The sequence below is a fragment of the Hermetia illucens genome, chromosome 4, assembly GCF_905115235.1.
Source record: "Hermetia illucens chromosome 4, iHerIll2.2.curated.20191125, whole genome shotgun sequence".
Taxonomy (NCBI): Eukaryota; Metazoa; Arthropoda; class Insecta; order Diptera; family Stratiomyidae; genus Hermetia; species Hermetia illucens.
The window spans coordinates 10,976,455-10,998,820 of NC_051852.1; the positions used below are offsets into that span (position 1 = coordinate 10,976,455).

General features: G+C 42.4%; 1 protein-coding gene across 1 annotated transcript; it reads right to left on the reverse strand.

Annotated features, from left to right (window-relative positions):
- Positions 1–1,493: 1,493 nt before the first annotated feature.
- On the reverse strand, positions 1,494–22,291 carry LOC119653656 (protein suppressor of white apricot). The gene is made up of 8 exons (XM_038058477.1): positions 21,768–22,291; positions 15,362–15,534; positions 14,560–14,735; positions 13,576–14,494; positions 13,109–13,510; positions 12,915–13,040; positions 1,748–2,325; positions 1,494–1,675 (listed from the first exon to the last, which is right to left on the reverse strand). The coding sequence occupies exons 1-7, from the start codon at positions 21,980–21,982 to the stop codon at positions 1,757–1,759; spliced, it is 2,580 nt and encodes an 859-aa protein (XP_037914405.1). The 5' UTR covers positions 21,983–22,291; the 3' UTR covers positions 1,494–1,675; positions 1,748–1,756.
- Between the last annotated feature and the right edge of the window lie 75 nt (positions 22,292–22,366).

The window sequence follows — 22,366 nt, forward strand, 5'->3', positions numbered from 1 at the left end:
TGGTGCGACTGACTATTCCCTCACTCAGGTCCTAAGTGGGCCAACAACAACAACAGGACCTGCTTAAGACTATCTCTTAATTGTGTGTTTTGCAATGAGATTGTGGACGTCTATCACGCCTTTTTTTCTTCTGGAAAATGGGGTGGGATTCGTCAATGACTTTGTTTAAACGCAGGGGATCTCTCCAGACAATATTGTCGAGGAGGTGCTGAGGAGCGCTGACAGGTGGGGGCGTGTTGCGCATTACGTTCGGGTTCTTCTCATTGCAAAGGAGATAGAGAGCTTGACTGTTAGAGAGGCCGGTTGGTAGAGGCTTCCTTGAACTAACAGTTCCCCTCCTATTGGTGAAAGGAATTCCCTGACTTGAAGGTTTCCTAAGGGGGGAGAGCTCGGGGGCTTGTCCGAAGTAATGTGACAAACAGTTCCAGGCTAGCTCTCTATGATGTTGGGGGAAATGTTTAGTTGGTAGTTCAACACTTTTTGCGTAACTCGATTCACCTACTACCTCCACACACCGGTCCTAATCACCGCGGAAAGCATTGCCCACTACAGATGTGTTCGTCTTACGCTTTTGAACACATTATCGCTGACTGCGGATCTTACCGGATTTACTCAAGACTTCGTTTCCTTGCGTCCAGTTTTTCTGGGCATTATCACACCTGGTGGACCATGTTCTTATTCTCAATGAGCTGTCTTTCGGTAGTGCCCCCCTTCCTTAGTGACTGAAGTTGATTCCTGTCGAGTCTGCCTCTCCCGCTTTCTGGTCGATTTAGGCAGTGTTTCCATGGGAGGGCCGGCTGTAGTTGGTAGTGTCCGGTTTAAATGGCAAAAAGTTTTTAGCTTAGATTCTAAATCATTAGAGTCCCAATTCGTGTCTTAAGTTCGAATTGGAGCACCCAGTGGTCTTTCTTAAACCTGTTCAGCCATGAGTCAACTTTCAATGTCATTAATATTCAATTATCTCTTAAATTGCGCCCCTTATCAATCTTAACTTTTATACGTCTATCAGCTGCTTACATTGCCCCTAGGGTTCTCCTCTAGGGGCAAATTGTCATTTCTCTAGGAAATATTTTCCGTCTATGGAGCCCATTATTTGTTTACTTTCGTTTTATTAATTTACGTTCTCAGCTAGACGTCTATCCGGTTGTGCACGACCTTTATTGTTTATAGTAAGGGTTTTGTTTTTATTGGTAATGTTTTTGCATTACGGCACGGTTTGCACGAGGTTATTTAATACGCAAAATCTGCCGTAATGAAGTGATTTGATTGATAGTGATTTTTACATGTTTTGAGCCTGGTGCAGCGCCACATTCTCGAGCTTTCTTGGTACAAATGGAGTCGTCTATGCAGACCCTGGTCATTTATTATTTTTCATCATCAGATTTCTCTAATTTATTCACATTTTAATATCTTCAGATAACTGACATGAAAAACAGGAAAACTTGAGGCTTAAATTGGTATTAATTCCAAAATTTCTAGAAAAAGCATTTAAATAGGTACCAAATAATATATTTCCTAATTTCTCAGTTCGTTTACAAAAAATACATAATCTAATTCCATTTCTTATGCAATACGTCCTTAGAATTACTTTAAGTATTCATTTTGTGTTTAATAACTGTAAGTGCACATTTACTTTTTGAGCCGCACAATCACAATATGTGGTGAATCCTTAAGCCTGGAAGTTAGACAAAATCTTATGAGTAAATTAGTTCAGCACAAAAATGTCTATGTTGGAAATATTACTGACCTATAAGCGCTAACTCTCCGCCCGTTCACGACGTCTCTTCTTTTTCGACTTTCGTGAACTTGGTGAATCATCGGAGCGCTTTGAACGCTTTCGTTCACGACTCTCATTACGTGCTGGTGAGGGGGATCGACTACGTGATCGTTTCTTTGATTTCTTCTTACTATGTTTTGACTTCTTTTTTTTGTGACGATGACGAGAACTACTGTCCTTGGAACGAGATCGGGAACGTTTACGTTTTTTGCTATGACCATCTATCTTTCCACTTTTCTCCTCTGTCACGCTATCGTTACCATTGTTGTCATCATATTTATGAATATTTTTTAAAATCTTTTTTTCTACCGGTCTTGAACGGTCAATCGATTTAGAACGATCAATTGGGTCAGGACAACGATAGGAGTTCTCATCATCGGCTCCATCGTCATCGTCTTTTTGGTACGATGTTATTGGAATCGAATGAACTGATGACGCTTCGGAGTCACTGTTGTCGTTTGATGCGTCTTTATTTGGAACGACGGAATGATTTCGCGGCGGAGTTGTTGAATCCGATGGGGAGGAAGTTGACAGAGGCAGACCGGAATCTAGAAGGAAACAACATAAACATAGATTATCACAAACAACGATCTGTATTCCACTACGTTCGACAAAAAATCACTTAATGTTTCCATAAAGCATGAGTTCAGTTACCCAGAAGCATTTCTAAAAACACATCGTTAACATAGTTAAAGAATATACTATGATAATTTGATGACCTTTCAGAGCCCCTACAGTTATAAAACTTGTCAAGGGCGTATGTTATCCTAAGGTCAGAGAAATCGTGCGATTCTTATTTAATTAAATTTTTCCATGCAAATACTGATAATACTGACGTAGAAGCACTTTCATGACCGGATTAGGTTTCTAGGTCAATCAAGTAAAGAATGTAAACGTTCTTTAGGTAAATAAGCAGAATTAATGGGCTACTTGCAGTCCAAACCTTTAGAGCAAATTTGAAAATGAACCGAAATATTCGTTGCTTTCAAAATTGGGGCTTCAAGGTTTCCTAAACCCAGCAAGGTATTGAACATCGACCCCCGCCTTTGCCTTTTTTGTATGACAGCGTTATCAATTCAGATGCTCTCAATGTGATCTGTGTTTTGCAAACAATTCGCCGAATGATGGTCAGTAATATCAGCGTCATTCTCCCCAAATTAAGGTGTATCGTTGGTAAAAATTGGAAGAGATTAAAGTGGTATAGATTGCAAATACGGACTGGCTATTATTTTGGATACGACTTAGCCAGCCAGCCACAATCACAGCTGGATGTGCGTAAAAGAGTACTATACACTCTATTTATTTCCTTCCAGACGATTGCAGGATGTAATTTCTCGGCACCCCCTAAATGTTCTTCACGGAAGACATGAGCGAAGCAAAAAGCGGCACCAAACGCTACAAAAAGAGCAGGAGTTCGATTGAAAGGACCCTCTCCTGCGAGCAAACTATGGAAGATGACATGGTAGGGTCCTTACGATAGCGGTAGTAACTCCGACACATCAATATCCAACGAGGGCCCGAAATCCAGGAGCTCGTCCAGCTCTCCGAACTTCAGCAAACATAACCTCTCCTACCACTACTCTGGGTAAACCTTCAGTATCTAAACCTAACCTACATAGGCCCAGTTTCATCTCTGAACTTCATCGCCAAGCAACAGCAGTCAAAGACATCACCTCCCAAGGTAAGTGAGAAAATCGTTTCCTAATTAAAAAAAATCAGCAGCACACCCCCCCCCCCTCCCTTCAGGTCCTCCCAAAAAAATGAGGGATTATTTAGTTTAGTTGGTGAAACCGAATTTCCAAGCATACAGACCTTTTGTTAGGCCCATTGTACCATCCCCTAAAATCGCCAATGACCTTTCGTCTGCCCATGGTATTAAGCCTCTATGCGTCATTAGTTGTTTTCCGTTCAACCTCTAAATCAAAGGGGATTGATTTAGGAGAGCTTCGATTGCTGCAATCTGCGGCGTACTCTTTGCTTCAACAATAAGTATTCGGGCATTTGAATCTGCCCCAACAGTTTCCTGCTGTTGGCAATGTTCATTCTCGATCATCAGACAATGCATGCATACATCAAAATGGGTTTTATTATGGACGTATACATCCAATGAATTCATTGGTGTGAAAGTCCCCAGGTCTTACCTATTGCTGTCCTACGGCAACAAAGCAACTTGCAGAAATTCTGATATTGTTCTTGGATATGGGGCTTCCATGTTAGGTTGGAGTGGAATACTAAATATCTGGCTGTTGTTACTAGCTGAATCTGCCCCGAATAAGGTGGGTAGCATGTAGCTGTCAGTTAACATAATTAGTCGAGTCCTTTTAATGTTGAACGAGGTGAACAGTCTCTCTGAATTCCCGGGCATGGGAACATAGAGGGGAATGAGCGGGCGGACGGATTGGCTAGGCGGGGTTCTGCTCTTGGTAGTCCCCCGACGGGTACCCTTGGTGTCTCGCTGGCGACTGTCAAGGGCGGGATCTGCTCGCACTACTTAGCAGCCGCGGGCCTTAGAGGGCGAAGGCTTATACCTGCGCCAAGTCAAGGTATAAGTCTTCCCCAAGTCAAGGAAGATTTGGCCCCCTTATAACATAGCTCGACCACGAGAGCTCCTGTGCCAAACGCGTACAAATGCATACAGGATTACGGCGGTCTGCATGGGGCACTGGCCTATAGGGGACCATGCCACCAGGCTCAGCACACCCTATAATTCGCATTTTCGAAGCTGCGGAGAATAGGGGGACCCTCAGACACTTCCTGCGATTACTCAGCTCTAGCTAGTTTTATGATATAAAAAAACACGCTAAAGACTTCAGACACTTTTGGTACGTAGCAGTAGTACGATCTCGAAGTGAGCCAGCATAGAGAGAGAATGAATCTCTCATGCTGCTTCGCTCCGAGTACTCGCACGCCCACCATTTCTCACCAAGTGCTTCGAGTAATAACTGTTGTTTGTGTATACATTCTTTATGCACTTTTTGCATATTTATGAACTACATTTTTTTAATTGCAACGGAAGATTGATGTCTGAACTTTTCACACTCAATTGCAAAATCGGCAATTACGGATTTTTACCGATTCTAGCAAACACAAAATCCAAATAAAAGTCGAGTCGAGGATATGGGAAGGTGCCTGTCTTAGTTCCTACACTGTACAGGTAGGTCATTAGTTGGCTCCAAGCTGATTCTGACTCCCTTTAGGTTAGAGCTCTGCTGGCTTCATCCCGGAGACTAATTTAGAGAAAGTGTAGCAACTCTAGTTGGCCCTGAGCCGAGGGTAGTCGCTGTGCTTTTGTCCGTGGTACCTCGTGTGTTTATCAGCCGGGGGTTGTAGGACACTCGTAGTTAGTCCCGCAGTCCCAAAGGGCATTTATATCCCAAAATTGCAGTCGGAATAATACTGCGTATTATTCCACTGGGATTTAATTAGAGAAAATTAACTTCTTTCATTGTTTTTATAGAAATATTTTTCTGAATCAACCTCTAAGTAATTTCATTGATAAAATAAAAACTTTGCAGTGCCATCTAGAAAATTCTCTAAGAGATTTATCGAATAGCAGTCGGTATGAGTACCACTAAGTTTCCCAGCAGAGAAAACTCTTCTCAGGTAGTAATCTACGGTGGTCCCCAAATAGGAGTCGGACACTGTAACTAACTCATTCTGTGGTTACAGGAGCAGTTGACGATATATCCGGTCCAGGTATACATATATGGACAGTTGCCAGCCCCTTCTAGACCAAGACTAACGCCTACCCAGCCGAACACCACAGTCCTCCATCAACCAGCGGCCGGACATCGTCCAAGGACAGCCATTACTTTAGCCCAGTACTGGGTCCAGTATTCCACAGGCAGGCCAAATACAGTAGTAAGTGAGAAGAAGGAACGGCGACTAAGGGGAGGCCGAAAGGCAACGGCTGGAGAGGCGCATGCTGCATCTACTCCGGGAGAATACGACAAACCCGAAAATCAAAGAGCAGATAGGCCGGGACCTTCAAGAATTTAAGTGGAAGCAGCGGGACTACGAGCTGATCGAGCAATCAATCTGTCGGGGCATCAAGAACCAATTGGTGCCCAGGGTTGAGAGGAGCCGTACGTGACCCCTCTCGATCCGGAGACCCTACACTAAATAGATGTAGCCATCAGAGCCCTGCTGAATTAAAAAACAACACAGAAAGAAAATGAGTGCTACTCTATACTCTTCTTTTAATTTGGCCTAGGAGCAATGACAGCACGGAGTTAAACCCAGATGAGACTGGGGGCCACCCGTACGAATATACAAGCTAGCAAGAAACCATAAAAGTACTGCTGCACTTTGGGAAAGACGTCCCAAGATGCATGGTGGCAGTACATCAACATAACACTAGAGTCAAGCTGCGGACACTGGGTAAACTATTTTTTGGAGACCTTGGAGATATTTCTAACTGCAGGGTGGGAGAGCTGCTTTCCTTTGCGAATGCTACGGGCTGGCTCTGAAGATCTGAGCCGACTGGACTCTGCCTCCCTGTTCTCATAACAGCAGTCACGATCTAGGCAGGCCTAGACCGGATACCGATTGTTGCGCCGCTGATGATGATGATAATAGTGCTGAGATTATACTCTGTATAATTTTGAACATTTATAGAGTGGTAAGAGCAATGGTATATTGACAGGCTAGTCCTCTTGCTAACGTCCATACTAGGGTGGTATAACATTATACATTCGGTAGGCTAATGCCTAGTATGCCTAGTAGCCTTCCACAAAGTACACCGATTAAGGTGTACTACAGGATATAAGCTACTAGGTAAATTCTTCCCTGCCAAAAGTCACGGTAGTATCACTGACTCCTGTACAGGGCCTGTTTACTGAGTCCCGATTCGTGGGGGTTGAGATTACCAAGCAGATAAGTGGATGCTGTCCAATTTCGCAACAAAGTTGGTGTGTACTTGTCACGCCTTTAGATGGGCTTCGATTTAGACAGCAATACGGGGGACCTACGTCCTTTCATAAAACGCCACTTTAGCAGACCACTTCTCTCATTTTAAGGACTTCATCTTCGTCCTCAAAAAGATGATCACCCGGTAGATCGTCCTTTGCAGGGCTTCATGCCCAGTGTTAAACTTTAAACCAACGAAGTAACGGCTGCGATTCTTGCTCAAATTGCAGAAAGAAAACTCCATGAAAAATGAAACAAAGTATACTATCGTTTTCGTGGAATCTCCTTTTGAGTGCAGATTAAAGACCTCAATATTGACGAGAGTTGGAGGGAGATTAGACTAATAATGGAAGTTTTTTCATCGGCTTTGGTATCGTTTGATTGTTTTAAAATATGTCACTGTCCTTAGATTGTTACTATGGTTCTATGAACATTTAAGCATTTTAGCAACCGACTTTGTATTCTTCCTATGCGATGATCAGATACCAGAAAAAAGTTCAATACCATTCACCAAAGATACTGAACAATGAATTAAATCAATCGCTGGTTGCACGATATCTGCGCAATAACCATTTTTTGTGAGCAGAGAAATATTCCACAGGTAATTATGCAATATCTACAATTATAGTACAACTGAACAAATTGACATAACAATCGATAAGACATGGGTTAATCGGTTAAAAATTTATTGTTTTTGATAATTTAAAGAATTAACCGATAAACTTGTAGTGAAAGATTAGATGAAAGATAAAAAATATACGAGTTTTCTTTTTTGAAAAGAAATGATTGAAATATAATGAGGATGTCGTATGTTTCGCGAATTGATATTTATATCTTTAATTGCAATTGTTTGATTTGAGATATTTTCTGATCAATGTTGTTTAGAGTTTAGATTTGTATGAATTAAAATAATGCGAACATGCTGAATGCCACGCACTGCTGGCGATCATGGCAATTTGCTTTTGTACTTGGGAATCAAATAAGAAAAGCGGCGAAATGATCCGGGCCGAGAACAAATTTTTGAGCTGCTCCAGACTAGCGCAGCCTGAGAAAAGACCTTTTAAGAAATCAGTCAATACACTAAAAAAATTTTCGCGGAAAACAAATTTTTTTCTTGAAGCTCAATGTTCTTTTTCTTCGGCCTGTTTCCCGTTCACAAGCGGGGTCAGCTCGTCGTGATCAGTTTCGCCATTTGGCTCTATCGAATGCCTGATCTGGGTGCAGTCACTAGGCTTTAAAATCCCCCTTCAGGATATCCAGCCACCGTTGTTTCGGCCTGCCTTTTGGTCGTTTACCATCGACTTCGATGTTCAGACCAATTCTAGCAAGTGAATTCTCATTAGCACGAATTGCGTCACCAAACCATCGTAGACGCCTCTCTCGCAATTTTTCCACGATCGATGTAACCCCATAACGATCGCGGATATCCTCATTTCGGATGTGATCAAAACGTGTCACGCCACTAGTCCAACGCAACATCTTCGTCCCCATTACCGCAAGACGCCGTTCATTGTCTTTTATAGTTGGCCAACAGTCAGAATCGTAGAGGGCGACAGGACGGACGACATTGCGGTAAATTTTAGATTTGAAACGTTCGTTGATACGTCGATCACAAAAACACCAGTTGTGGAATGCCACTTCATCCAGGTTGCCTTAATGCGTGAAGCAATTTCATAACGCAGTTCTCCATTGGCTGATAGCGTTGACCCGAGGTATTTAAATCGCTCAGTTCTCGGCAGATCACTGCCGCTGACAGGAAAGCAACACCCATGGTCACATCCGAAATAAGGATATCCGCGATCGATATGGGATTGCTCCGATCATGGAAAAATTGTGAGGGAGGCGTTTTCGGTGGCATGGTTATACTGAAACTGGGCAGGCGCGGGCTTATTTCAGCGAGATTTTCGACCAATCAGTCTCACCTCTTTCATCGTGCCGAACCCGCTTGTGAACGGGGCAAAGGCTAAAGAAAAAAAAAAAGTCTTACCTCTTTCGTGCTGAAGACACAAGAGTACGTCGTATACATCAACTTGAGGACGATTATGGAGAGGATACTCTTCTCTAAATCTCACCACACCTTCCCCAAAAGTAAGTCTTCAGAAACCCCTTTTCACGAGGTAATCAGCACAGTTGAACGGTTGTTACAGTCCAAGCAGTACATTTTAGCTGCCTTCCTGATATAGAGGGAGTATTTATCAACGTTAATTCAAAGCCACCAAAGAGGTTCTAACCAGAATAGAATTTCAAGGGTATGTAACGCATTAGATAGTATCCAGTTTAAGAACCAGAATAATCCAATCTGATCTGGGAGGAAGTCACTTGACAAGAGCTATGAGCAGAAAGACGCCCCAGGATGACATCATCTCTCCGGCGCTTGGGTTGATAGTGGTGCATGAAATTCTACGGATATTGGAGTGTCGTGAAGGTGGTGGTCTATGACGACGGCTTGTTGATATTGGTGTTAGAGATGATTCCCTACGTTGTGAATAAAATCATGAAGGACTATTTTGGGACGGTGTCCCTGTAGGTTTCAAGACTCGGCATAAATCCAACCAAAAGTATCTGGGTGTGATCCTGGATTCTAAGTTAAATTGGGGACTGAACATAGAACCGAAAATTAAGAAAGCTTATACAACTTTTGCGGGTGCCAGAGGACTATTATAAGTGGGGTCTTCAGCCGAGGATAGTTCTCTGGATGTATACGGCGGATGGTCTGTGGAGTTGGTGTGGAGTTTTCTTCCGGGATTTTCCAGTGTATTCTAAGCGGAGGTATTGACGATACTGGAGGCCTGCCGATGGCTGGGGTATGATCCGAGCCCCCAGGACATTCTGATTGATAGCCAAGCGTTCATTAAGGCTTTCTACTCAGTGACGACATCCTCCAGGCTTATTGGCCAGTGCAGGAACGCGCTGGACATACTTACCGGCACGCTCAAAGTCACATTCCTTTAGGTTCCTGGCCATAAGGTGGTCTCATCTGAAGTTGCAATAGGTTACAAAATCTTACCATCGGAACCGGGATAGTCCCTGAATTCACATGTCTCAGGAGAATTCCTGTCTCATGTGCATTCTGCTCGGTTATAGCGGTTGGCCCCCTAGTGGGAGTTCCATGGGGGTTGTGATTATGGTCACAAAATCAATCCGTGTCTTAAGAAGACAGTGGGGTAAGTCAACCCGAAAGATACTCACGTAAAACCACAAAAACGTAGCTTTTGGTTGGGCGCAGTTGGCATTTCGCTGGCAATTGCCACGGATGGAATTTACTCACACTACTTAATAACCGCTAATTTCAGATGGGGAGGGCTCACTATCTCCGTCGAGTCGAGGAGAATTGGGGCCTTTTATCCGTAGACCAACCGTAGACGAGTGCAAATAAGTACAGGATTATATCGATTTGCACGGGGCATTGGCCAATAGGGGACCTCGTCGCCAGCCCCGGAATATCTTACTACTCGCTAGTGTGTGGCTACGGCCACTACTAACTAAAACCTTGGGGGAGCTAAACTACGGTTTGGCTCTGAAGATCTGAGCCGACTGGATTCTGCTTCCCAAAGCAGTCATGATCTTAGGAGTTTGTGGCATCAAAGTAGCGTTCCACAGCGTTAATTAGGGTTCTCGGGACGGCCAGTGATGCCTACCTATCTATGAAATCAATGACGTGAAATTTTCATTGGGGCTACAGATAGAAGCGATTCCGCAGGAAGATTTTCTAGCTATGCCCGCCATTTGATGATAGTCGACTCGAACGAATATTAGGGCTTATCTCAATCCCATGGTAATTGTACCTGTTTTCGGGAGTTTCAATTTACACTGTAATAGAAACGTCCTTTAACTGAACGGATAAGATGCATTATTTTCCTCGATATGAAACCACATTGTTCCGGCAATATATCCCTAGCAGTGCTTATTGCGCCAATCGCTCTTACTTCGAAAAACCTTTAATCCTTCCTAAACTGAACAAATCTTGTGAGCTCCCAAGCATACATATACTGGATAGCAATGTGGTTAAAACTTCAATAACACAACTTCGTTAGAAAGAACGATCCAGTCTGATCCTATCTTGTTGTTCATGGATAAAACCACCTCTTTCATAGTGAACAGTTGACCGTTGCTAGTGTATTACACTTCTCCAATATTTTGTACGCAGTTGCATACTACTCCTCTTGATTATGCCGCTGTTTGCTCAATGGCTCCTGATAGTAGTGTCATGTCGGAGTTCGTCCTTCGATTCACTTTTTTGGCAACCTATCGAGGCGATTTTATGTGCCCACCAGAATTCATCGGTCTCAGAGTGATAGGATTCCTTTCAAAACATTCGGAAACGATAAGCTTTCCTCTCTCGAAAGAACTTTGTTCTCTCCAATGTTCCATCTAATCGCATTTCAAAGTTTGCTGGAGGAGTTGCTTTTCAGATACTTTCGCTGCCTGTTTGGAAAAACTGCAATACAAGTCACGCTAAAAGTAACTCCCTCGTAATCTGATCAGCGAAATGTCATACCACTACCGTGTTAAGGAATACACGAGGGCAGTCCGATAAGTATTATACTTAGTCTCACCGTTTTAGAAAAATATCAATATCGGTCGGTGATTGGATTTGTTTTTGGAAGGGAAATCGCGCAGTGAAATTAAAGAGCGCTTAGATGCTGTGTCCGGTGAGTCTGCTCCTGCCATGGCGACCATAAAAAAATGGTTTAACGAGTTTCAACGTGGCCGCACGTCGGTTTTTGATGAGCCACGCTCAGGTGCTCCGAAAACGGCTACAACGGAGGATAACGTGACAAACACTGACAATATCATATTGGCAGACCGCCGATTGAAGGTTCTGGAGATAGCTGAGACAGTAGGCATCTCAAAAGACTGCGTAGGCCATTTCCTGCATGAAATTTTGGGCATGAGAAAGCTGTCGGCGCGATGAGTGCGGCGTTTGCTCACTTCGGACAAGAGGCGCAACCGTGAGATCATTTCAGAGCAGTGTTGACGCTGTTTAAGCGCAATTCGAAGGAGTTTCTGCGTCGTTTCATGACCGTCAACGAAACATGACTGCACCGATACACAACGGAGACCAAGGAACAGTCGAAGCAGTGGACTTCATCCGGAGAACGTGCTCCGAAGAAGGGTAAGACTTCCCTATCGACCAGAGAAGTGAGCTTTCTCGGATTAACAAGGTGTGATCTGTATCGATTACCTGGGAAGAGGCGAAACGGTCACAGGGCTCTACCATGCCGAATTATTGGGCCGATTCGACGACGAATTGGAGAGAAAAAGGGCTCCATTTCGCAAAGAAAAGAGTGCGCTTCCACCACAACAACGAACCGGCTCACACCTCCGACCTCGTCATGCCAAATTGGTCGAATTGGGTTACGAGCTGCTACCCCGTCCATCGTATTCTCCAGATTTGACCCCGGGCGACTTGTTTTTGTTTCCGAACTTAAAAAAGTCACTCGTCGGGCAGAAATTTGAGTTGAATGAGAAGGTCATCGCCGCCACGGAGGCTTACTTTGCAGACTTAAAAAAAAAAGTATTTTTCAGAAAGGTTAAAGAAGTTCGAGCATCGCTGGGTCAAGTGTATCGGGATACGAGGAGACTATGCTGAGAAAAAAATAGCCACTTTTTCAAAATTTCCGTTTTTCTTTTGGAGGCTAAATACTTACCAGACCGCCCTGGCAGGCAGTTCAAGATGAGCGACTGAGAAGCAAAAGGGGAACGTTTCTTGCTGCAGCCTCTCTCAGAATGGGAGTTTTTCATTAAAGTAAAACTTATTTTGTTATTTTTTTTATTTACGTATTTGGGGGCCGTCCTTACACCACATCAACTTGATGACGCATGGGGCTGATTGGGGAGACTTTCACCCCTTTTTTTGGCCCACGGACGTCCTGTTTTTGACTAAACACCCAACAGGAGCCAATGGTGTTTTTTTTAAGTTCGGTACTTAGTCCAAAAAAGGAGAGCTAAGAGACAAAAAAAGTGGGGCCATTTTCTCCCCAATTGCTCCGACCTTCCGGCCAGACTAAGTCTGAATGAAACAGTTTTTGTCCTGGATATTATTTACACTCTTGTTAGTGTGGGATTAATCTATGGGAACCATTTTCGGTTACGTTGCTCGCAGGACGGAAGCGAGGAAACGTCTGATTAGTTGCCTCTGTACTGGACAAAACCATCAATCGTCTTATTTGGTGGTTATTCACAAATCAACAAGCAACCGTTAAAAGCATGTTACTCAATTACTCACTTTTAATTTGATTCAAAAAGGCCATCGCTCGCTTCTTCCGCTCCAGCTGCAGCTGTTTCTCTTTAGATATCAGTCCCAGTTTCTCCCTTGCAATTTGCGCTAGACGATCTTTCACCTTTTCCTCGGCTGTGGAAGAAAATAAAAGAATGTGAAATATAATTGATGTCAATCCAATACCTCGATTATGATTTTACCTCTTTTCAACTCTTTCTGTTGTGTCGTTTCCAATTTACTCGCTCCAGTTCCCGACAACGTTACACTCGAGTTCGCTCGGTTAACTGTAGCCCCTGTGTTATCGATATCGAATCGTGATCTTGCTGCATTTCCACCGTTTGTAGCAGCGGCAGCAGCAGCTGCAGCCTGGGCAGCATTTGCACTAGCAATTGCAGCCGTAATCCGAGCCGCAGTTGCTGCTGCAATGGCTGCATTCGGTGAGGGTGTTGGCTTTTCCGGAGCAGAAGATTGACTCTGTTGACTAGTACCAGTTGATTTTGCCTTATTCTCGGCATCGTCATCGTCACTTGTCTCTTGTAGCAAGGCTGGATTTATTGGGACGGATGATTCCTCTTTTGTTTTGATGGAGAACGAAACAGGCGCTGTGAGGCGGAATGGGGATAATAGATTAGAATTGATGATGGAGTATCGCTTGTTTTGAACTTACTTATAATCTTAGGCCGATCGTGACCATTACTATTACTAGGAACGTAGCTACTATTCAGACTGGTAACTTTATGCAAATAGTACGGATAGTATTGATCGGAAGGATCTAGGAACGTGAATCGCTCATCCTGTTTTGTACGAAGTATATTTTCAAATTGTATCCCATTCTTAGCTACGTAGATTGCAGTCTTATCGATTATATTTTGTAGCCCATCGGGCGGTAGTGTAAAGTTTTGCGGAATGACTGGATGAGGCTTGCTCTCATCTGTATCAGTTTCTTCTTCAGTGTCTGATGCATAGCACTGTGCTAACATCAGACCTGAGGAGATCTTTTTAATTTCAACGCCACCAGTTGCAGGAACAACGATTGGTTTTTGCTGTTGCTGTTCGATTGCAGGGTGTTGATCTGTTTGATTGTAGACATCATGATCTCCATGATTCGGAGCATAATATGATGAGTAGTAGAGAGTCGGAGTTGTTTCGGCCGCGTCCGGGCTATTTACGTCGTTTGGTTGCTCCTGCGGTATTGGTACACCTTTTATTTTGCTAATCAATTGGGTGTAGGCACAGTCGGCTGATGGTTTGTATTTCACAGTAGGTATACGTATTGATGCAGGATGTGCAAAAACGGTTTGGGGCTGAGGTTCCGAATTTGTACTGTCAAGTGTAGGTATGGTTTTCGCTTCAAAGTTTGAACTATTCTCGGGTTTTACAACCGGAACTTGCTCAGGATACGTGCCATTTTTGAATGCATTCAATACAAACTTATAATATGGATTTAACTTGTTATTCTGATTAAGAAATTCAAATTGAGGATTATTCGATTGTTTGGCTTTGATTAAAATTTCCATTTGTGGACCCTGAGATGAAATGAATTTTGCAGTTTTCTCAATGATTGCATGTAGTTTCATGGTTTCTGGCTGTTGAGTTCAATGAAATGCGTTAGAATGTGTAAATTCTCTCCGATAATTATACAACATCTTACCGTTACAATATTTGGAGGAATCACGAGATTTTGAGGTGGTGCGAATGCCTCATCCGCTTCTTCTGACTTTTCCTCATCGTTTTTGGACTCTTTTTCACTCTTCTGATTATTGTAATCGAATTGAACTGAGCCATAGGCTGCCGACGCTTCTTGGTGAAGACGTTTCAATTCCTCTTCTATAAAAAAACGAGAGTCAAGAAAGAAATAACAACAATTAAAAGACATTTATTGACACGTTGATATGCTTATGGAAGAATTAATTAAATTGAAACAAGAGTTTTCACTGAACACTGAGTCTGTTGGCAGATTTTTAACGTTCCGAGTAGCTAATTTACCTTTGCTGGAAGTTATGTAAGGATCCAATTTACTCCGAGCTTGCGATGAATGTTTTGTTTCGATGACCACTACTACTCGATGACCACTACCCTACTTACCGTTCCTAAGAAGATTCATTAATGGAAACGTTTCATGAGCAAGTTTGGGGGGCATTTCATTTCTATGCTTGCCCACGGCTTATCTTCTTTGTTCACCGATAACGGTATTCCAAATGTTGATGCTTTTCCACGACAAGTTTTCCAGCCGCTTTCAATCTAAAGACCTGAAATTTCTATTGCCATCACAGAAACAATGACGGGCACAATACTGGAATTCTTATTTTGACTTAGTAAGAAAATTGGCGTCTCCTTTGCTGCGAAACAAATTTCCGGTTATGGTGGGGGGTGGAAATAAAAGGAGTTTTGGATGCATTTCAAGACATTACAGAAAATATTCGTTGTGCCCATTGAAACTTTCCATACTTTACCTTGATACATTTGCTCCTCCTCTTCATTATGATAGAGGCTATAGTAACGTTCCTCTTCACATAGTTGTTCGGCGCGTTGTTCGGCTGGCGTTAAACATTCCAAACGATTCGTATAACCACCCGGAGGGGGTTCATATTGTGACAGATCGGATAGGGCAGCTCTAACATCATACCTGTATGTTTGTGCCATGGATTATGGCAAAATAATATTGCGAGTGTTATAAGTTCGGTTTAGGATAAAGTAATTTGGGGAGAGGATTTCAAAAAAATATGAGTAAAAAAGGAGATAGTTTCGTTGGTGACAAAATCTAAAGATATTTATTTTGTTTTATATTTAAAATTATACATTGGAATCAATAATTAGTTATACGTACCGCTCGACGAGCTGCTTATTGACCTGTATAGGAATAATTTAGTTGCTGCTTTGTTATGAAATTAAAATAAGATTTCACTTCGCGAATCAGATGGTGATGGGGAGATACTCTGTGGAATTGAATTAACTTGCAAGGTTGAAAGTTTTGAACTCACAGTGAACAAAGGTTCGAATCTTCTCAAAGATGAGAGAGTTCAATGAATGTGTGATTCAAGCAGTGAATGCAGAATTATTCATGCGCCTTTGGTATTTACTTATAAGTTTGCCGTCGTGCTTAATAGGTTCTCTATTCAAAACTGTTATTGATAAATGGGGATTTTGTGCTTGAAATATATTGGATCATCCAGAAAACTCGTATGAAGTTCAACTGGTAGCACTATTGTGCCAGATGGCATCGTTTTTATATACATTAAGATACTGAATATCGTCCGTATTCGGTTTTTGAATGACCGTGATGCTTAATCATGCAATAAGACAAAGCTTCTGTCTATACTTGTAAGGAAACAAGGGCGGGTCTCCAAGGGAAAAAGAGTAACCCACTATGGGACTATCTTACTTCTAATCCTACACTTTATCCACATATACCAACAATGAAGAAAGGTTTATATAGTGGTTAAATAATACGTTCTGCGCGTTGTGATCGAATAAATTTCTACCTTTTTGGTCGCCGTTACAGTAATCAGGGAAACGTAAACTTCTCATATCATATTAGGCGAAGACAGTTTTACGGTTTTTTACCAGGACAGAGGCAAATCGTCAGATACTGCCTCACCTCTGCCTTGGGAGCGGCGTGACTGAAGGGGCTCACACATGTTGAATGAAGAACACGACATGACTGCGAATTATATTGAGCGTAAATACGCCCATACTTTGGGAAAAAGCTTGGCCAGAGCTCAACATATTTTATTAAAGGATTGAGGGGTCCTAAGTCCGCATCCACTTGATGTTGGACCGGACCAAGTGGGAAGTAACTTATTCCATCTGAGGTGAGGTGAGCCAGCGTCTGACGATTTGTCTTACTTACGCGTCATCATTGCCGGTTCCTGATAATGTTCTTCAACTCCCCCACGATTTTCCGAAAAACTTGCACTCCTTCTCTACTGTTCTGCGCTACATAGTTTTATCGCGACCACATCACTTTCACCTTCTAATCAACACATCCACGGCTATCTGGCCGGTGGGTTTTCCCTTTTTTATTGTCCAAGGTCAGAATACCTCAATGACACGATGCAGACATGAATTGAATGAATGAAAGCTTGGAGCTTTTCGGTAACATTGGTGGTCACTTTCCATATAATAGTACAGAAAGAACATCTGCGCGAAACAGTATAAGTTGATGTTGGTGTTGATATGGTTGCATTTTGAGATTTTGGACAAAACAGCGAAAGCGGATTTAGTGCTGATAATGCATCGAACGACGTCAAGTTTCGTGTGCAAATTATTCCACACTTTCCATCTTCCAATTCATTAAAGCAAATGGACCTGTCCGACTGAGAACGTTGGTTTTGTAGATATTTATCTTCACGACTTTTCGTGCCTTCCTTCAAATCCAGAGCCATGTGATCAAGGTCCATGACTCGATGAGCATACAGCTTAAACGAGGTGCTTGAGGAAGGATCACAAGGTTTACAGAACCCATTCACGTCTTCTAGCCAAGACAGCATGAAGAACGTTATAGATAATAGGAAGAAAAACCATCGGTGACAAAGTGCAAATACGGTGAACTCCGCTTTAGGCCTGCAATTCCCCTAAGAGTTTACCTGATCTAGCACTTGTCATTTCGCGCCACCATATGCCACTTTAGTAATAGCTTTCCAGGTGGATTTACACTTCGCACGCTGCTCCACAATGATCTTGAGGGTGCAAATGTAACAGGTAGAGGAGGATCCAGAACGAAAACCAGTTTGTTTTCGATCGATTAAAGTTTCCAGGTGTACTTTTGCATATTATAGGGGGAATATCTTAATCTTAACGATTATCCCTTTCTTCCATTCAATGGGGACGAGCTCAGCTTCCAATTTATGATTTATGAATAAGTGGAAGTGCAGGAGCTGTGAGGAACAGTTCCGCGAGAAGATTGTTAAGGAAGATTCACTCCGTTTGAATGCATGGATAACTTCTGTTTGAAGGAGCAATCCGCATACGCATATTACGATGTTATAGAATCTAGAATCGAGATCAAGTGCTTCTTCCCCTTCTTTAGCTGCTCGTCATCGTGGAGTATATTGTAACTTCTTTTATAGGACATTCAAAAAGCCTACGACCACCTGAAGACTCTTTTGTGATGCGGTATATGAACCGAAATCGTTGCTATTTACGGCGGGTTTTGTTTTAGTCAGCAAAGCAATGGTCAGTCGCGATAATGGTCTTGCTTGGGCTCGCCTTTTGGTCGTTTCCTATCGACTTCAATGTTCAGATCAACATGTGCAAGTAAATTTTCATTAGTGCAAATTACGTGACCATACCATCGAAGACACCTCTTGTAATTTTTCCACGATCGATACAATCCTATATCGATCGCGGATATCCACTTGTCCAATGCAATATCTTCGTTCCAATTACCGCGAGATACCCATCATTGTCTTTTATAATCGGCTAGCACGCAATTTTGGAATTGAGTCGTTCCTTTTCAACTGATAATAATGATTTGTCAATACCATGTGGGTGCTTTTGAACCGCTTTAGTATCGGCTCCTAGCGCCTTCCAATTACCTGCTTTTTCAAGGGCTTGCAACGCCAGCTTCAGTTATATCAGGTGTAATCATTCCTGAGAGGGTCTTCCATGAACGCATAAGGTGTAGAAGCCAGGGTTTTTCTAAATTCAAACAGCTGGATTAACTCTAAACACTTCCTAGAAGTCTGCTGCCTGATCTAGATTGAGATTGCTTTCCCGGTTTTGAAAGAACAACGCGTTCGCTGTTCTTCAGTAAAAGCTCTTCTGATGCCTACCAATGTGTGTTATTGGAAAGATGGTAGTTCCCAATCATGTCTGCCTCACATCTATGCCCTCTTGGTGGCAGATTTCCAAGATGCGTTTGTGTGAAGCAAAGAAACTCCTTTCTCAACTTTTCGACCGTTTCCCAAAGTCGAATAAACCAGAACGGTAAATTCTGTCTAGGGAAGGCCGCGTCGATTACGGCACCCTGGACCACGGATAAAGCAAAAACCGGCAGAGGAAAACGCACAAATGAAATCGTTTTGTCTTATTTACAAGATCCACTTACGATATTCGTAGCTGACTCGATGGGCCGGAACCCATGAAACGCCCCGGCTAAATGCAGCTCTGCGTTGGCATTTCAGGTCGGGATCACCTGACGACACTCTACATTTTCGAAGGCCATTCAAAAAGTTATGATAAAAGGTTGTATAACATTTTTTTCTTTCAAAGTAACCCCCTCAGTTCATACACACTTTCGTCATCCTGCTGCTTTTGAAATATAAATTTTAGGCCGTCTTCTGCAAGCTCATTACATCGCACCTCCAGAGTTTTCACCACTTCCTTATTTATCTTGAATTTACGCCCCTTCACGGAAATTTTACTTCGGGAGTTCGGAAACCGTGTCTATCAAAAAACTCCACTATTACGCCCTGCACAACGCTCATCTATGACGATTTTTCTACCCTCCACGAATGTTTTACACCACTTGTAGAAGGTTACCTGTTTCATAACACGCTCACCATTCGCTGAAGTGGACATGCGTGTTTATTGTTTTTGAATAGTTTTACTAAAAATTTCAAATTGCAACATTGTTCCCACTTATCATCCACTTTAACTTCTAAATGTGAGTATTAAACACGTATTACGAAAACTGTCATACACGTCCAATCTGTGAGCCAACCGTTTTGAAACTGCATGACTAAAATAATATTCAACACGATGGTACGCAATGCTACCACCTTATCCAACCCATTTTTCTTCTCTCCAATCCTTTTTATTATTTTTTAACGAAGCTCGTTTATATACTGTCATGGACTCTGCCAAGGACGGTCTCAGGCCGTTTTGAGAAAGGAGGAGAGAAAAGACACTGAGAGTTACATGTGTATGTAAAGTTCAGGCTTCTCAAGGAATTGGTCCATTAGATTTTAACCCTGGCACAAGTCAAGTTCCAAAGGGGCGGGTGGAGGGGATTACCAGACGAGGTTGATAGCATTAAATTTGTTTATTTAGATCCAATGTCGATCCTACTTCTCATGGCGGTGTTTACAAAGTGAGAGCTGTGAATCGATTACCTTTCTACCGAATGACCGATTTGCTTAACCCTTCAGCATTTCGATAACTTTTAGGGAGCAGATCACTTCAATAGAAAAGAAAAGTAATTAAATTAATTCAGACAATTCCCGACTTTCTTACAGGTAAATTTCAGGGGTGATTAGTAACGTTTCTTTTCCTTCTAAATTGCATGTCATCAGATGCATTTTGCCTAACGATTCACTGCGGGTAATTGGACAATTTTTCCAAATGCACGCTGCTACGTGAATTTGCAGTATGTGCAAGCGACAAAATGCAACCTGGAGGAGATGTTGTTGCTGCAGGTAGTGGTTTTCTGGTGCATTGTCCAAGGCCTGGAGAGACGTGTTTTGAGTTCCGGGCAAGTGAATATTGATCTGATGTAGGATTATGATTTTGAACGTTGGTGCTGTGGATCTGTACGCTAAATTCGCGGGTAGCTCTGCTATCGTGATTGACCAATGATCATTCTGTAATTCTATTAATTGCACGCCGGCAAATGAAATCGATTTCGTGTCCCGTATTTTAGATGTGTTACAATTCGTTTTTCAATGCGGTGAAACACTTTCACGTTAGATCATTTTATAGACACTCTCATACTCCAATAAAATGAAATTTCGGAAGAATTTATAGTCCAGAGGGGGTTCTCTTTATCAGAGACGTCCTTCATGCTGTTTAGGCCGAAATGGAATAATTTCTCAAACACCTTGACTGTTTGAAAATATTCATTTGCTCTCTTTCAGTGTAATTTACTTAGCCGCTTCGTCTAACACCTGGAAGTGTAGCTCTAAGTCATTATTTACGTCGTATTATCGAGATACTCCAATCCGCTCTAACCTCAAATGAAGAACTATGATGGGATACTACTAGACACTACCAACTGCATGGCATTATAGAGATGTGTGGCCAACTTCCCTCCGTTGATGCGTCGCACCACTCACTTGATCATCAACGCTTAACACGAGAGGACGTGTTGTACAATGAATACTTCAATTTAATTTCCTTGTTATTCTTGAAAACATGAATAAAGTTTTTATATATTCAGGGTGGATTCCTTCTTTTAGTTCTATCAATCAAGTCAACCTCCACCACACATCCTACATACTGATGGCGGTGGGCAGATTGACGTTAACGAAAAGGGGAGAAATCGATAGTTGGCTATATCATAAAGTGAAATTCACCATCTCAGTAGGGCTGACGAAAAACTGCCCCGAGAAGCATGTAGCAATGAATAGTGAGGGAGCGTAGGTTTGTCGAGAAATTCTGGATGAAGTAGAAATAGTGGCAAAAACCGCTCATAAGAGTGTGTAGTCATCTTTGAAAAGGCTTATATAAGATATAATAAAAAAGTTGCCTGTGGTCTGAAAACTCCTCGCACAACACAATTCGAACCCGAGCAGTCTGAATGATCCAATAAATTGGCACGCGGAATGACAATCGGAGGAAGGACACTTTCAGCTACCCAATTCATATAAAGCTAGAGTCCTGAGAGGAAATCCCTCACAATAGTTACTACAAATGGGAGAAGATACTCTTCAGTATGGAAGTGTTGGGCAAATTTTTGGGACACTAGTACAAGACACCCTCATCAGGTGCTGACTCAAGGCGCATCATTCAACACAACTCCAGTTGGTAAGCGTCGCTAGCTTCACTACATTATTTAAAATTGATCCAAGTTTGCGTTGTTCCTGAAACCTACCAGGATCCCCCTTTTCGGCAGGAATCCTTAGTCGTGTTTAGAATTAATTATCAATACAAAATCTATCTTTCACTAAACCAACTTAGATCGGATTATAAACTATTAACCTGTCAATTTTCAACGCCTCATCGCCCATCCACGGAATCAGGTGCTTCCCTTGATCGATATGCAGGGCCTTGTCGTCATCCCGGAATATCTTGCAGGCGTAGCCGAAGACCAATAAGTCGCCGCATCGCGTCTCAGTCTCGACGGTGGTTTGTTGATTTGTTTTACGTAAGATACCGCCAATATCGCGACTACCATTATTCCATTTGCTTCCCATGCTTCGTTGCTACCGGGAAGACTTTCTTAGATCGACTCGGATCTAAATGCTTTTCTCTTCCAGGATTTCTTGGCTTATTTCTTCGTTACTTGGCAGAATATCTCAAGGATATTGTCGGTCGCTGGAAGGTTAGGTTGAAGTGGATTTTCTTAGGTAGATTTTGGCCGTTCATGCGAAGGACGTTGCGGCATTTTCATTATCACTGATTGTGGAAAGTTATGGCACTTTTGGAACAATCACTTGATTCTGGGTTTCGTCGGATTTACACAAAAATTGACGAGGAAATATCACAAAACGTCGGCAATGCTATGAGAATTTTTCATGAATGACAACACCAGATGCCAGCTTGACACTCAGTTGGCATCTGGATGCACTACAATTGTA

Bases quoted from the DNA above. Each gene is read 5' to 3' on its own strand.
- LOC119653656 (XM_038058477.1), bottom strand. From the start codon at position 21,982: ATGGGAAGCAAATGGAATAATGGTAGTCGCGATATTGGCGGTATCTTA. The intron at 14,736-15,361 runs GTAAAGTATGGA...GTTTTTTTATAG, and splicing joins GGAGGAGCAAATGTATCAAG to AAGAGGAATTGAAACGTCTT. The intron at 13,041-13,108 runs GTAAAATCATAA...TTTCTTCCACAG, and splicing joins ACAGAAAGAGTTGAAAAGAG to CCGAGGAAAAGGTGAAAGAT.